This window comes from Electrophorus electricus, chromosome 1 (genome assembly GCF_013358815.1).
Source record: "Electrophorus electricus isolate fEleEle1 chromosome 1, fEleEle1.pri, whole genome shotgun sequence".
NCBI classification, from domain to species: Eukaryota; Metazoa; Chordata; class Actinopteri; order Gymnotiformes; family Gymnotidae; genus Electrophorus; species Electrophorus electricus.
This window is the reverse complement of record NC_049535.1, coordinates 8,290,370-8,306,670: the sequence shown is the minus strand read 5'-3', so window position 1 is coordinate 8,306,670 and position 16,301 is coordinate 8,290,370. Positions and strand designations below refer to the sequence as shown.

At 37.0% G+C, this 16,301-nt stretch overlaps 2 protein-coding genes across 7 annotated transcripts in view; one reads left to right on the top strand and one right to left on the bottom strand.

Moving 5' to 3' along the window:
* Window positions 1-487, bottom strand: part of elp4 (elongator acetyltransferase complex subunit 4) — a 39,154-nt gene extending 38,667 nt beyond the window's left edge. The window contains exon 1 of one of the 2 annotated variants that reach the window (XM_035532034.1): window positions 446-487. The gene's annotated coding sequence lies outside the window, so the exon portion shown is untranslated. The remainder of the gene's footprint in view (window positions 1-445) is intronic. The other variant, XM_035532039.1, reaches the window with a different exon arrangement.
* immp1l (inner mitochondrial membrane peptidase subunit 1) lies at window positions 4-16,021 on the top strand. Of its 5 annotated transcripts, none has more exons than XM_027011160.2 (7): window positions 4-95; window positions 2,929-2,976; window positions 4,367-4,491; window positions 4,620-4,708; window positions 11,828-11,954; window positions 15,424-15,534; window positions 15,900-16,021. In XM_027011160.2, exons 3-7 carry the CDS (start codon window positions 4,387-4,389, stop codon window positions 15,960-15,962), a joined length of 495 nt encoding a protein of 164 aa, XP_026866961.1. In that variant the 5' UTR covers window positions 4-95; window positions 2,929-2,976; window positions 4,367-4,386; the 3' UTR covers window positions 15,963-16,021. The 5 variants fall into 5 exon arrangements, with proteins under 5 accessions (XP_026866961.1, XP_026866963.1, XP_026866960.1 ...); XM_027011162.2 differs by having other exon boundaries at window positions 2,929-2,998; XM_027011159.2 differs by having other exon boundaries at window positions 2,905-2,976.
* The last annotated feature ends 280 nt before the right edge of the window (window positions 16,022-16,301 follow it).

Sequence of the window (16,301 nt, the reverse complement as noted above, 5' to 3'; positions counted from 1 at the left end):
ACGCACTGCATGCCGACTACGTAGCTATACGAGTTCAAAGGCGCAAGAGGTATATAAAACATAATAGCTAGCATAGCTATTTTAACAAGTGTAAGGTGAGTTTACCGTTGAAATATTATACCGTTGCTAGAGTTTCAGTTAGTAAATAATAACGCGGTATCATAACCGTTCTTTCTCTGTATATCAGATAGACAGGTCTCCGCTATTTAGCTATTCAAAAAGCAGATCTAGCTAACATAACTTTCTAGCCAGCCAGCTGTCTAGCTAACGAATTGTTCTTCATTGCACTGAAAACCTAAGAGTATGTGGCTATTTACCTAACTTGATATCGTCGAAGACAAGTCTATGTCTAAAACAGTATATATATATATATATATATATATATATATATATATATATATATATATATATATATATATATATATGAGAGAGAGAGAGAGATTACCTACTCCTGTAGCATTGGAGAATTCGAAACAGTTACCTCCATCCCCTCATCAGAAACTAGCTTTAGCTACTGTTTAGTTGCTGTTTTTTTAACTAGGTTTTTTCCCCTTCTTCTTCATTTTCCAATACTTGTATATCCCATACTCAAAACATTTGAGGCCAGCTTTTTAAAACTCTGCATCTTGCATGTTATGCATGAACAGAACAAGTCTTCAGATTTTTTTTTTCTTAATTGTTTAACATGTTAGAGACTGCTGAGGTAGCAATCTATGCCCATGTCTTGCACATAAATTTAAATTTTATAAATTACTTTATGCTGTACCCCCCAAAACATTTAAACTTTGTCTAAGTTCTTCCTCATTGTAACTTGTGGTAAAATGCTGTTCTTTATTACATATACTTTTATTCAGATCTTTATACATCATGCCCTAAAATATGTGTTGTGTTAAATATAGGGATCCTTTGTCTGATAAAATGGAAGCCCATATTAAGCCCAAGATAAAATGGAAACCCATATTATTTATGTTTTGGCAGCTTTATCAGCATGTATCTGGTGGTCCCCTGTAATTCTCAAAGAATCAAAACATGTCACAGGTTTCCTGAACAGGTTGTTTTGATTTCCTTCTGTGTTACTATGCTCAGGGGTTAAGAATATAGGGACATTAGCCAGGAGGGAAGTTAGATTGCCATCAACACTGTTTCTCTTGTGTTGAAAGTAATAGCCTCGGATGTGAGGAGTTTTGATCTGTAGTTGGTATTCTTCACTCCTTTATTTCAAAATCAAAACTTTTGTATAACGTCATTTTGGCTGTAGAGTTTCTTGCAGAAAAAGACCTGTTACCAAATTATGAGCTGCCAAGAGCTGCCTTCTGCCACCCAGATCGAGGCTAGAATGGGGCTTTTTCTTCCACTTGCCTCCCTATCCTGCTGCCATCTGGGTGCTCTGGAAAGTGTTATCTTATTTAACACTGCTTGGCTCCCATGTACATGTCCCACACAACCCTGAAACCTGTCTGTCTCATGTTTAATTTTGAGGTGCAGTAGAGAAAAGCCAGAAGTGAATCTTTTTGGTCTGGGTTCTCCGTATCTTTTTGGCTCCCCTGATAATTGCTCTTGATCTCCACTTCCTATTAGACTGTCTCCAGGCTGGTTCAACCCACGCCCTACTCTATGCTCAGTATAGTACATCCCACATCCTATTTTAACCCCATGGTAATTAACACATAGGAGTATTCAAATGGGTATTCAATAGCAATGAGTTTGATGTGAAAGCAATAGTCATCTGTTTCATTTAGCAGCTTACAATGTCTTTACTGTTTCATCCACCCTGCTGTAACAGGACTACAGCTATCACTATCAAGTTTTCCATGTAGGCACTCCTAAAGGGTTAATACATATGAAAGAAAATCATGGTTTTAAAAAAGTCCCCTCTAAGTGTCTTTTCCAGACACTAACAAATATCCAAGGGGCAATATTTTTGTCTCACATATAATGTTTTTGACATAGTAGAATAGATTAACAGATTAACATGACTTAATGTAGGTCTTATGCAAACCATAAAGCAATACCTGTCCAAAGGAAAAAAAAAAGTAATTTCAGTACAGTTTAAAAATAAAATGGAAGGATTCAGAAAGAAGTTTATGTTGGTACTGAAAATATGTTGGGATTTATGGGATTTGATTAACTGGTTTTGGGATGTTCTTTTTTGTAACATCTTAACATGTTCAAAGCAGTGGTTTGATGCAAGCTCATCTGATTTTTGGCACTCTGCAAATCTTTCCCTTTCCCTTCTGTTGCATTTTGGCTTCAGTGGGAATGAGGGCCACAGATGGTTCTGTGAACAAGGCCATTGTTACTTCTCATTGTGTGGAAAATATATACATTTTATGTGTAATTAATTAATTTATTGATGTTAATTATCCAGTTATAAGGCATATTTCATTTTAGTAATGCTCAGGAAATAATGGGACTGATGGTAGTTGTTTGTTCTGAATACACAAGAGAGTTTTGTTTAGGAAAGATCCACTTTTGTTCTAAGCATCTGACTTGCTCACCCTGTCAAACACATGCACACACAGTTTGCCAATGGAAAACCAGGTGGTTGCATATAGACCGTCTCTTCATATTACTCACTGGCCATGTAATCTTATTATGTTAAGTCCCTAATCCTTACCAATGCCTGATAGCAATAGCAGTGCTGCTGATGGGCTGATTGGAAAGCTGCTCAGGACATCCACAATCATTGATATCTGCGCTGATAATCAATGTGACTGAATGTTACCAGGAGGACATAGTTAAATCCTCTTTTTGCTAGACATGTCCTCTTTTTGGGACCTAAAATGTGTCCGGACAGAATTTCTAAAACGCCTAAAATGGCTTTCCTTTCATGTTTACATTTGTTTTCTACAGTCACCATAAACTGTGCAGCTGTTTCTGAATTTCTTTGACCATTCTTTACAGGTCCCACTTTCTTATGTGCCACAGGTGGTCAATCATGTATTCAGGTTGATCAGGCCCTTCACGCAACCAGTGGTAAGACTACTGTGTACAGCATGTATGTGACAAAAACATTTACATAAATCAGTCTCCTTACACTCAAATGACTAAGTCTAATAAACTACATTAAAAACAAAGCTGACAAAATTATGAAAAATTATGAATTGGCCAGTTTGTGTGGAAATCTGTATTAGTCAAGATTCCCACACAAAGCAACTGATTATTCTATGACCAAGAAAATAAATATTTTTACTTTTAATTTCAGGGGTTTTTATTATTATTTCTATATAATAGCTGAATAGAGAGGAATAAGATTATCTGGCCAGATAATCTCTGAATGCAATTGTTACTTGTAATGTGAGTAAGTTTAGAAAATAAATTTGTTAAAAGTGGCCTCCCACTCGCCATCATCCATCCTGTGTTTTGAAAACCAAAATGTGGTCACCCTAGACATAGTGAGAGCGACTGCACATATGAGATAAATAGAGCAAGTGAGACGAGCAGAAGGCAGAGTATAAAGGAAAACTGTAGAGGCATATTTCAAGTGTACAACTTGAAGTTTGACAAAAAAGAAAATAAATATTAAAATTTGGACACCTCACACTTGCTCTGGCTGCAAAATGCTGTGTGATGAGGAAGGGAGGGTTTGATCCCTCTGTGTTGGAGACTGATTCCCAAGGTAGCAGGACTTTGGTTTGAGTTTGGAGGATGAAATGAAGGGAAATGTGGAATTTGCGATCTTTTCTTTATTACATTCATTTGCTAATCTGTGGATTTAAAACTGCCATATCAGTGTGTTACTCTCTGTGGTGGATATAACATCTGAAAGTGGTGCATGCCATTCTACCTGACCTGTGTTTTTCTGCAATAGTGTGTGATAACGGTCAATAAAAGACAATCGTGTGTGATAACAAAAAGTCAGTAGTATGCACCAGTAGTGTGTGTTGAGGACAAACAAAAGGAACTTGGCGTTCTGCTGCCATGGCAATGATGAGCTAACTGCCTATAGCAGTTTCACCTGTTTGTTCAGGTGTAGACTGGACTGTCATTGATGACGTCCTGAGAATGAAACACCAAAGACAGTGTTATTGTTAATTATGGCTATGGTTCACAGCTGTAACACAGTCCCATTACATATGTTATGCAGTATTAGGTTTTACAAAGTTTTTCTCTGGCTATCCAGAACAGTACCAAGAGCTGTAGCATTTGGGTATATATACAAAAAGGGAATAAGAAGAATAAGAAATAAGAATAAGAAAGGTTTTTTTTTTGGGGGGGGGGGGGTAGTTCGGATACAGCAAAGCGTAATGAAAATGTTACTTAATAGAAAATGAACAGAACTTAGCATGCAGAAGAAAGAAAATTGTTACAGTTAGTGAGTGACTAGTTAAAAAGTCATATGTGCCAGCTCTGTATTCCTCTGCAGAATTGTTCCCTGCTGCTGAGATGCTGCATAGTCTGGTGGGGAAATCCCTGGGCTTTATTGGCTACACCATCCAGTATGGCTGTATAGCGCATTGTGCCTTTGAGTATGTAGGCGAGTTTGTGACAGTAAGTGTCATAAAATATGTTTTTTGTTTCTTTAACTTGACATTATCTTATTAGTTCAACAATGAGATTTTGACTTCATTTTCAAGCTAAAACTTAAATTATTTGTAAAATTTTTCCTTTCTTTTCAGTGTTCAGGACCTTCCATGGAACCCACCATCACAAACCGTGATGTGGTTTTTTCTGAACGCGTCAGCCGACATCTGTATAGAATAGAAAAGTAAGTTTGTTCATGGGAAGATGATGGTGTTTATTATCTTTCTAAGGAACTTCTAAGTATTCTGGGTAATTTAAAACTTATAGTGTTTGTCAAACAGAAAATATTTATACTGATGATTACTACAACACAAGCAATTCTATTTTAAACAGATTCCTGTTCCTAAATTATAGGGCTATGAAACGGTCTTGGCATTTCAAAAACTGAATGACATTGCATCTTAAACCAAGATCGAATATTGAATAATGGGTATCCTGAGCAAACCAAAAACAACAATGTAGTAGACATTTTATGTATTTATTCAGAAAATACCCAATCCACACCCCTCAGAAACACCCAATCTACACCCCACAGAAATAACTTCTTAGTTCCCTAAATAATAACTAGGCATTCAGGTCCAGATAAAAACCATCATATTTCCACCACCATGCTTTGAGGTTTTTACCTTGAAAAGCAGTGTTAGATTTTCACCCGACATAATAGGCATGTGTCAGTCAATAAGTGCCACTTTAGCTTTGTCTGTGCAAAATCCATTGTTCCTGAACTCATGAGTTTCATATAGGTTTCTTGGTGAAATTGGGACAAGCATTTAGTTTCTACTTGGTTAGCAATAATTTTATACATAAAATTATTCTGTAACGGGAGTGAGGTGGGGGGCGAACACACATGCAAAGTACCAGCGACTTGGACTTGAGAATGAGCAGAATCCAAAACAGGGGAAGACAGCAAAAATGATAAATAGGACAATGTAAAGAAATGACTAGTTTAATAACAGAAACACCAGAAATAAACCAAAAAGATAAGAGGCCAATTCAGGATTATGATGAGCACTGGATAAATAAGGAGACTAAGTATTAAAGGGAAACCTATGAGATAACAAGGAAGCATAACACTCAAAGAAAAAGGGTAAAAAAAAAAACAAGGAAGAGGAAAACCTAAAGGGAGCAAAGTGATGAGGAAAGAGACTAGACTACGATGTGGGATTATGGCTCAGGAAAGAAACTTAGGAGAGTAGACAGAAATAACGTATAGCAGACAGGAGATCAGAATCAACTTAACGAACATTAATCGGGAAGGCAATACCAATGAAGACAACATAAACTAGAATACCAAGAAAAAGCATGTGGGAACCAAACAAAAGATAACACTAACAGGAGAATAACAGTAGTAAATGGAGAGAGTAACTTAACTTGAAACACCAAGAATGATTACAGAGTAATCATAAGTGAGGTAGAGTCAGAGCATCAAAAATACATAGAAATGAAATTAGAAATGACCAACAAACCTAAGATGCAGTGATACATTTTAAATATACAAAGCTAACAAGACTAAAAACAAGGAGCAGGTGAAAGCAATGATGGGCAGTGAAAACAAACGAGGACGTGGAGAAAACTTAACTAAGGACTGAAACACACAGAAGAGATTATGAAGCCAGGGAAACAGGAGAAGCTCCGGTCCGCGAACATGACACCTTCCGTTTAGGGAGATTTCAGCAGGACATCCACTTCTGGAAAGGGAGCCGTAGATACTTCTGAATGGCTTTGTAATCTTTTTCAGATTTATATGCATCTGCAGCATTTGAGGTCATCAGGAACGTCTTCTCTGCTAGACAACATGCAGGCTGACAAGATAGATTTTGATTGGACAGGGCTGACCTAAATTAAGGCTGGTTGTTAACTGAAACACACACGGATTACTGATCACTGATACTAATGAACTCTTCAATTTGGGTGCATTATCAGATGAGTGGCAAACACCTTTTCACATATGAAGATTGCATAATTGATACCTCGGACACCAAATACATTTTCCTGCCAGATTTTGGCTGTATACTACTACAGCATACTTTAATAAAAGACTAAATAAATAATGTAAAATGTGCCAAAATTCAGGAATTAAGACAGGGTGCACATACCTTTTCACAGCACTGTTTATATGACTGTCAAGATTTTTGATATTACTATATGAGCAGACCCTGATCATTTATATCCATTTAGCCGCAGAAGTTATTATGGAACCTTTAATTTTATATTTTTAATCTTTCAATAGCTACACATCAAATTCTTCAGATCTGGCAAATTCTTCAGATCTGTTTTTCCTTTATTTAAAGGAGGAGATTCCAAACTCAGCTCTAAGTAGCTCTCAGCAGTAAATATTTTTTGAGAAGCAATCAAGTTTTAGAACAACAAAACAATAAAAGTGACAAAGTAATACATGTCAACTGACTCTCTTAAAGAACATTATGCAGCTATTTTATTACTCCTCAATGGTCTACACTGATTGATCTGAATACTTCTACCTAATGATCATTTAGCTTCTTTATTCATTGTTTCATTTGTCATTTCTTAACTTAGTATTCTTATAACTTTAGTACAAAAGAGGAACTTTTATTCCTTTGTGTGTGTTTGCCACCTGGTATTGACCAGAGGGGGTGGATTAACCTTCTAAGCCTTTGTTGTACATTTTAAAGGTTCCTTCCAGTAGCTGCTAGAGAAGTATTCCTTGACTCTTTCCATGCTAAATGCTTTTGGAAACTAATATGTTACTAATGTAGTGATGTAACAGTTGACTTATTGTCTTGCTGTCAACTTTTGCTTGGTCACTAGGGGCCTGGACCCAGATTCTCTGTAAATCGACTTCTGCAGAGTTGCTTTGTGAGATCAGTTGTTGTAACAAAAAGTGCTATTCAAATACATTTTGAATTGAATTATTGCTTTATCAAAGGCTTTTGATACCATGCATCATGCAGTTCTGAAAACTACACTTATTGGCATTTCATTACTTGACAGAACTGTTTTCTGGTTTGAGATATATCTGGTAGAACACTGTACAGTCGTGGGCAAACGTTTTGAGACTAGCACAAATTTTGGTTTTCACAAAGTTTGCTTCATCATTTGTTACGGTGGCAATTTGCATTAACTCTAGATTGTGAAGAGAGATCAGATGAATTGCAATTAATTGCAAAACCATTCCTTGCCATGAAAATTAACTTAATCACAAAAAAATTACTGCATTCCAGCCACTGCATTTCAACCTTGCCACAAAATGGCAAATTGTTAATGAGGACAAGGCAGCTGATATCACTCGTGTCATGCTGATTAGAAGAGCAGACTGGTTGCTTTATAAGGGTGGTGGTGCCTGAAGTTTTCTTCTGTTAACCATGGATACCTCCAAGGAAACACATGCAGTCATCATTGCATTGCATCAAAAGGGCTTCACAGGCAAGGACATTGCTGCTTGTAAAATAGCACCTAAATCAACCCTTTATCCAATCATCAAGAACTTCAAGGACAGAGCTTCAATTGCAGTGAAGAAGGAAAGCAAATCAAGCAAGTACCAGGACCGTCTCCTAAAGAGGATGCAGCTATGGGATCGGGTCACCACCAGTGCAGAGTTTTCTCAGGAATGGCAGAAGGCAGGTGTGAATGCATCTGCACGTACAGTGAGGCGAAACTGCAGGATGGCTTGGTGTCAAGAAGGGCAGCAAAGAAACCACTTCCCTCCAAGAAAAACATCAAGGACAGACTGACAATCTGCAAGATGTATAGGGATTGGACTGCAGAGGACTGGGGTAAAGTTATTTTCTCTGATTAAGCCCCCTTCAGACTGTTTGGTACATCTGGAAAATTATTGTCCAGAGAAGAAAAGGTGAGCTCTACCATGAGTGCTGTGTCATGCCAACAATGAGGCATGAGACCATTCATGTGTGGGGTTGCTTCTCATACAAGGGAGTGGGTTTGGTCAAAATTTTGCCTAAGAACACTGCCATGAATAAGGAATTGTATCAAAACGTCCTCCAAGCTTAACTTCTTGGTGATGAACAATGCTTTTTCCAGCATGACGGAGCACCATGTCACAAGGTAAAAGTGATAACCAGGTGGCTCGGTGAACAAGACATTGAAATTTTGGGTCCATGGACAGGAAACTTTCCAGATCTCAGTCCCATTGAGAACCTGTGGTCAATCCTCAGAAAGAGGGTGGACGAACAAAAACACAGAAACTATGATCAACTCCAAGCACTGATTAGGCATGAATAGGTTGCCATCAGTCAAGATTTTTCCCAGAGGCTGATATCCAACATGCCAAGGCGAATTGCCGAAATCTTAAAAAAAATTAAAAAAAACACTATCAACACTAAATATTAAATATTTGCTTAAACTGGATATATTTGTCAATAAAAAGTTAAATAAAACACTTATGATATGCTTATAATTGTATTTCACTATACCATATAAACATCTGACAAAAGGATCTAAAAAAACTGAGGCAATAAACTTTGTGAAAACCAAAATTTATTTTTAATATGTAAGATGGGTAAAATCTTATTTGATTGTAGATCTGTGCACAGTACATTAATTTGCTCAACCCCTCCTTACCTCTCTCTCACTCTCTTTCACTCACTCACTTTTTCACAAACTCATTGGCATGGGACCCGTGAATATGCACACTTCCTCTCTATGCACACACTATATAAAAAATCAATATAAAAAATGTGAGTGATTGTAAAATGCTAATATCTGTAAAGGATCCATGAGTTTCAGAAAGACTCCATATAAATGTAACTAATAATAATAATAAATAAAATAAAAACATGCAGGAGGAAGCATTGTAGTTGGCACAGAGAAGATGCTAGCAAAATCAATCTGGATATCACAAATATCATGAACACCTTTGCTCAAGTTTATCAAAAACTGATACATTCAATTAACTGTGACATGTCTATGTTTTTAACACAATGCTATCAGTTGCAAAGACCTAACTCTTCAAATTAGTTATTAGGACGCGTAAGGAATATAGCTTGCTAGAATATCTTAGCCAACATTAGAATACAGCTAGGTTGTCGAGCTTAGCATGCTCTACTTAGCTGCTAGTCAGTATCAACTGCTAGTGTAAGTTGATAATGTTAGTTCTTGAAGTCTGACACTGAATTCTGCCCCCTCAATCCAGATATTACATTATAATTTCTAAGAATCAAAAGGGCACATCTTGAGGAGGTGCAATATTCTGGACCAGAGATATTAGCAAAACAGTTAGAAACTGTTAGAAAATGCAAAACAGTTAGAAAACACATGGGAAAGCTGTGTCCTACTAGTGTAATTACCTATCCAGTTAATTTGTTTCAAAATTTCCATGCATCAACTAATGCAGCTGTAGCAGGGAGGGTCAGGAAGAGATAGGCATAATGTTAGCTAATGAAGAGAGAGATGTATGAGAGGTGGAGGAGAACATCAGCCAATATACTGCTGTGGGAGAACTATATTAGCATGCAGCTAATGCATCACAAACACTAAGTTCAAGTGTAAGTGACCACTAAGACACATTGTGATCAGATCACTGAAACTTCCAGAGGGGGTCATAGATGCATTTGACCACATATTTTTGAAGTGTAAATCCTATTGTGTCCGGATGCATTCCCGACACAGCAGTAACATGGGCAGTAATGAAATCTGAATACAAGTGGTCAGGTATATGACGTGTAAACAGTGCTGTGCACTTGTGATCCAATTGCTAAGAAGCTTTTTAATACCACATGCTCCCCTCTCCCCCAACCAGACAGTTACCACCACATATTGAATCAAATTCTATGCTGTTGAAGGATTTATATCTTCATATTTAATGGTGCTAAAGGGTGTACCTCAGGGATCAATTGTAGGACTTCTTTTAACTATATATATTTACTGTTTTGTCATTAAGTCAGAGTGCATGTTTTTATTCTTATGCTTATGCTTTTTAACAGTGTACAATGTAGATTTTACTGTTTGAAACTTCTACATTTTCAAATGTTGACCAAACTAATTTTATTTATGAATTAAAGGAAAACACATTTGGAGGATGCCACCTTACATCAAAAATAGTGTTTCAACTATCGCAGTTTAGTATTAGACAGTTGCTTGACATTTAAGCCTGATATTTTGCAATTGTTAAAAAAGTGAGGATAAAATAAATTAAACTGAGATTATATTATAGGAAACACAAGCTTTAAGTAATGATGCTCTGTCCAATTGTATTTTCTAAATTCAAATTTAATACTTCAGAATGTTATTCCATTTAATTTATTTAAAGGTATTTTGCAGCAAGTAGATGTTTGTCAACATTTTATATGAATCAAGATTTTATAATACATTTAGGTTTTTTGCTATGTGTCTGTATGGGAATAGATTGTGTTATGTACCACTGCTACCTTGACCAGGACTCTCCTGTAAAGGATTTTTAGTCATTCTGAGATTACATTCATGATTAAATAAGAGGTAAATAAGAACGTATCAATAAGGCTTAAGAATTAAGGCTTAATAAATGATCTCCCAAAGACGTCCATGGGACATAATTTCAAGATTGCAAAATGCTGCTAGAAACTCTAATATGCCTACTAATGTAGGGACATTACAGTTGTGCTAATCAGTGTTTATGGAGAAACTTGAATAACAGCATATTGCTTATATATTTTATAGTTTTCATGGTATCACATACTTCACTGCTTCATGCTCCATTTAATGGTGTGGGCAGTGATATGTTTCAGCAGATCTTCACACATTATATGGGCTCTGTGGACATTCAGCTTACATTTGTTCCATCTGTGCATTGGTACTCCATTTCAATTAAATACTTATTCTTTTACTAAGGAAAAAAAATTGCCTCATTGTCTGACAGGGTTTTTATTTGAGATAATGTCCCATATAATCTACAGATCTCAATCTTGTAACTAAGAGAGCTGCTTTTAATTAAGGCATTAGACAACACTTAGTGGTGGAGCTAATACAGGTAGCTTAATTGGAGCTAGTCAATTTATATTAAATTTATATTTATAGTAAAATATTCTAGTTTAAAAAAGTACATTAAAATACTTGTCAGTAATTCGTGTAATAATCACGACATTCCTACACTGTTTTTTTCTGTTCACTGTTTTAATTATTTAATTCATTTACTGAACTGAAAATTGTGCATGTGGAAGCTTGTGAGGTTTTGTGCTGTCCGTAAATCTAAAACCAAGAATTGTACAAATAAATTTAAAACTATTTTTAAATGGCTCTGAACACTGAAAAAATGTTTTGTTTAGATTTAATGCTGAAATATTCCAATATTTCTCGACTGTTCATTAAATACATCATGTGTTATATATTGCAGAGGGGACATTGTAATAGCTAAAAGCCCATTTGATCCAAAGATGAATATTTGTAAAAGGGTGATTGGACTGGAAGGAGACAAAGTGTGCATCAGTGGGCCATCCGACAGCTTTAAAACCCATACTTATGTAAGTACTAATACCTCATCTAGACTTCATCAAACGTTATGTAACATACAGCAAGTTGTCTGTTCTCAGAAAAAGATTCCTGCCTGGGTCAATGTTGTTTTTATACTATGCAATTGTTTAGAAAATCCAACCTCTCTGCATCAAAACATTTGAATTTCACAAGCATAGACTTTGATGCAGGATATATTGTTTACCTTTAGCACAATAAATGCCAATTTTTTCCCAAATATTACCTTTTTAGATACTGTTTCGACTTTAACTAAAACAGCTGTTGTTGCTTTTTAGTACTACTGTGGTCATCATCTCTCCATGTGCTACTTGTTCTTAATATCTGTGCAAGCAGTTACTGTTAGTGCCAGTTGTGTAGAACTGGCGATTGAGGGAGGGGGGTTGGGTGGGAGAGTGATACAGGTCTTTAGAACCAAAGTCTGTAAGATGGAAAAAAAACAAGAACTTGACAGGTGCAAAAGATTCTTGTTCAAAATATAAAGCATGTGAATGGGGCTTAACTGAGTGATCTGGTACTGCTGTGAATCTGCAAAGACATGTGTAGGGGAAACAGTTACTAAAGCTTCAAAGTTCGATTTCTGTAAACTTATTATTGAAGCTTAAAGATGCAACCTTTTTGGTAACTGGGTTTATAAGGGAACAATACTGTCTTTGTATAATGCATATCTGTTGCCTTAATTTATTATTAAATTTTAAAACTAGTGTGTTTAGTTATTACTCTTATAGACATTACTATTTGTAGGTTAACAGCCTAACATGGTTTTCAAATCTCAGTGTTTCGGGTCCAGTACTACAGATGTAGACATCTAAACTAACACTGAAATAACTAGTATCTTAGTCCTCCAACATCCCCATGCCAGAACAACAGGTTAGATGGGAGATATCATCATTTCCACACCCCAAAATTGCCAACCAATATACAATGAACTTGGCTAAGATGGAGACCAGTCGTAGTAGACTACCAAGACCAAATTAAGCACATGAAAGGCTGCTTGGAGATGTGAATGCAGCACTATGGATGATCAATACTGTGACCATCACTGAGACCAACCAGCTGGTATATTTGCGATGCTTGGCAACAAGATGAATATCATCAAGGAGCAGTATCCTACTTCGAGAAGAAGGTTGGAGGCCAACATAAGGGCAACATAGAGAGAAGTGATGAAGGTACCTGAGAAGTACAACAAGCTGTCCATAATTAAACCCTTGGAGACTGCCTGAAGATGTACACAAGAGTAGTAACTAGTAGAATAAACAAGATGTTCTCCCATGAGAAGGAGAACTCGCACAACAGCCATCCCAAGTGGTTATTGTGGAGCTGTGGAGGACAAACCTAGGCTTGCATATCCCCTCACTGAAATCATCACCAGTAGTGGCTATGGAATGGAACAACCATCAGCCTCCTCCTGTACATGGATGACATCAAGCTGTATGCAATAAGTGAACAAGACTTGAACTCACTAATCCATTTCACCAGGATATACGGCAACAACATTAGAATGATGGTTACAAGGAGATGGTTACAAGGAGAGGGAAGGTAGCCAGAACTGAGGGGATTGTACTAGTGGAAGGTAATATAGCAGAAGTTGAGGACAGCTACAAGTACCTTGGAATCCTACAGACGGAAAATCGCCTTTGTAGGATTTCTCCATATCATCCTCAGGTTTCTGTTGCTGGTGGTATCTTGACCTGCTCAGTCTTATATCTCCTCCTTAGCTTATTATGGGCAGCCACCTTCCCTTGTCAACATTAGTGAGGGGGTTCTTGTAATCAATCCAGGTGGTGCACAGGTTGGTCTGTCCAATCTTACAGTCTTGTCTTTCCTGACAATGCCTTCCCTGTATAGAGGCAGTTGGATGAAATTGCCCCTTTCAGGGGGTCCGTCACGATCAGGACTGTTAGTGGTAAAGTGGCCTGGAGCTGTTCACATATTTCAGTGTGTCATGAATGGCCACCCTCCTGATATCCCTGTTTCCATAGTTTCCCTGTTATGTCTGTTTTCCTTTTGCTTCCTGGTTGTTCCGTTTCTTGGTTTCGTTTTCTCCGCCCCTCGGCTGTTCCTTCATTCCACTCCTTATTTTGGTTCTCACTGTTCATGTTCACCTAGTGCTTGATTGTCTTGGTTATTTAAGCCCTGTGCTTGGTTTCCCATGTTGTTGGTTACTGTGGTAAGTTACGTTCCTTCCGTCAGGTTTACCTTATGCTCGTTGTACTGTCGTCGCCATTGCTTTTCTGTTTATTCCGGTCGTGTATTATTTTACCCTCAGTGTTACCCCTTTGCCTGTGTTTGTTTTGCCCTTCATGTTCGTATTTCCCTCATTTAATAAACCGCCTCCTGTATTTGCGTTCTACCTCTTGCCTCATTCCTAATCGTAACACAGTGATGGTTAGGCCATGACACATTGGGTCTTGGTTCCCAAGTTCAGGGTGTGGGGATGATGATACCTCCCCTGTGACCTGTCGTCCTGGCTCCCCTTGCCGTCGTTTATGTATTGTACCTTGCGAATCTCAAATTGTGATAGCAGTTGCTGCTTGTGAATGTTGGAACACTAAGCTACTAGTTGTTTTGGAGTTTAGATGTTGGTCAAGTCATGCCTATTGTGAATTAACCTTTTTTTTTTTTTGCTTGTTTGTTGTTTTTCTGCTCATTGATCAGTATTCTCATTTGTTACATTGGCTTCCATTCTTTCCATACCAGACAAAAGTGCTGAAACACCCAATTAAATAATATGTTTTCTTGACTTGGCATAATAATTTATTTCATAATAAGACAGGTTCCATCCTTTTTCTCACTCATTATTTTAGAAGTCTGACTTATGATGACCTTATAATGATAATAAATATGCCAATTTAGAGTATAAATGTATAGATTTGAGATCAGACCCTTGTGCAGAAACAAGTGATATTTCAGGCCAAATTCATAAGTAGGAGTCTGTCTGAATTCATATTAGCTTGAGGCACTGAAGTGAATTCAGAATACATGGTACAAAAAAGGATAAAACAGAAACAAGAGAAATAAAATAAAACATGGACAAAAACGAGGCAATACATGGAGATAATGAACAACGGTAACAGTACACAGGGATAGCCACAATAAATGACAAAACTAAGAACATGTAATTTAACAAGAACTAGACCCTTGAATCCAAAAATGGACAGTGAGTGAGAAAACAAGTGAGTGAGAAAAAAATGAAAAAAGGCACATGGCAGACATGACCATGGGAACAGAAGTAAGATATAAACAGAATGCATGGTGATACGTGACACAGGAACTAAAACACAGAGGGGTGAAACTTGATAAAACCAAACAATTCCTTATAAAATCAGACATTTAGCACCCTCATATAGCTGGAATGGAATTATCCTCATTTTTGTCTCTTTATGAAAAGGTTTCTGATGTCTACTGTAATGGTTCTGGATGGAGAAATGCAACAATGTCATTGTTTTTGGGCTTATATAGGTACCAAGAGGCCACGTGTGGCTTGAAGGAGATAACCTGCAGAATTCCACAGATTCCAGGAGTTATGGTTCCATTCCCTATGCTCTGATTCGAGGGCGTGTTTGTTTAAAGGTAGAAAGTGATTCATTCCTTCCTTATCCTTTACTGCATTTCACAATGTCTCTATATTTTTTTTACTGTCCCACTGAACAGGAAAGTGTAGTTTTTAAATAAATAGAAATTATTACTTCAGTGTAGCACAGGTTAATAAGATAGAAATGGCATGTTGCAGCAGAATCATTCTCATCTGTCATGCACTGCCTATAATCATAGAAGCAGGTCAGCTCACCTAATGGAAACCACTAACTGAATAGCCAGTGTTCTCTCTGTGCCAAATAGCTGGTTGTAGGGAGGGAGCTTTGCAAATGGTTGTAAGACAGATTGTCCTCATATGGCAACAGACTCTCTTGCTAGTTGTTTTTCTGTTTATTTTCCAGCTGTGGCCTCCACATAACGTTGGACTACTAAATGAAAGCCCTAATGATGGAAGAATTGTATAATGTGAATGACAAAGACCATGCAAATTACAATTTTTTAATAAATTGATATTATTCATGGCCATTGCATAATTTGGTCTTAATTACATTACTTGCAGAAACATGTTCACCTATTTTTGGTCTTGTAATTTGTTTTTTTCTTTTTAATGTTAAATGTTTCAGTGAACTAGAACAAAACTGAGCCATCGTAATTATGTAGTATTCAGGTAATGATGAACAAGCCATGTCATCAGCACAGTGTTACTCTCATAATCATAATGCCAGTCAAAGAAGATTGGTTATCCAACAGTGTAGCCTAAAACAATGCCTCAGGTAATTATGTTGTTAATTAAAAAAATAATG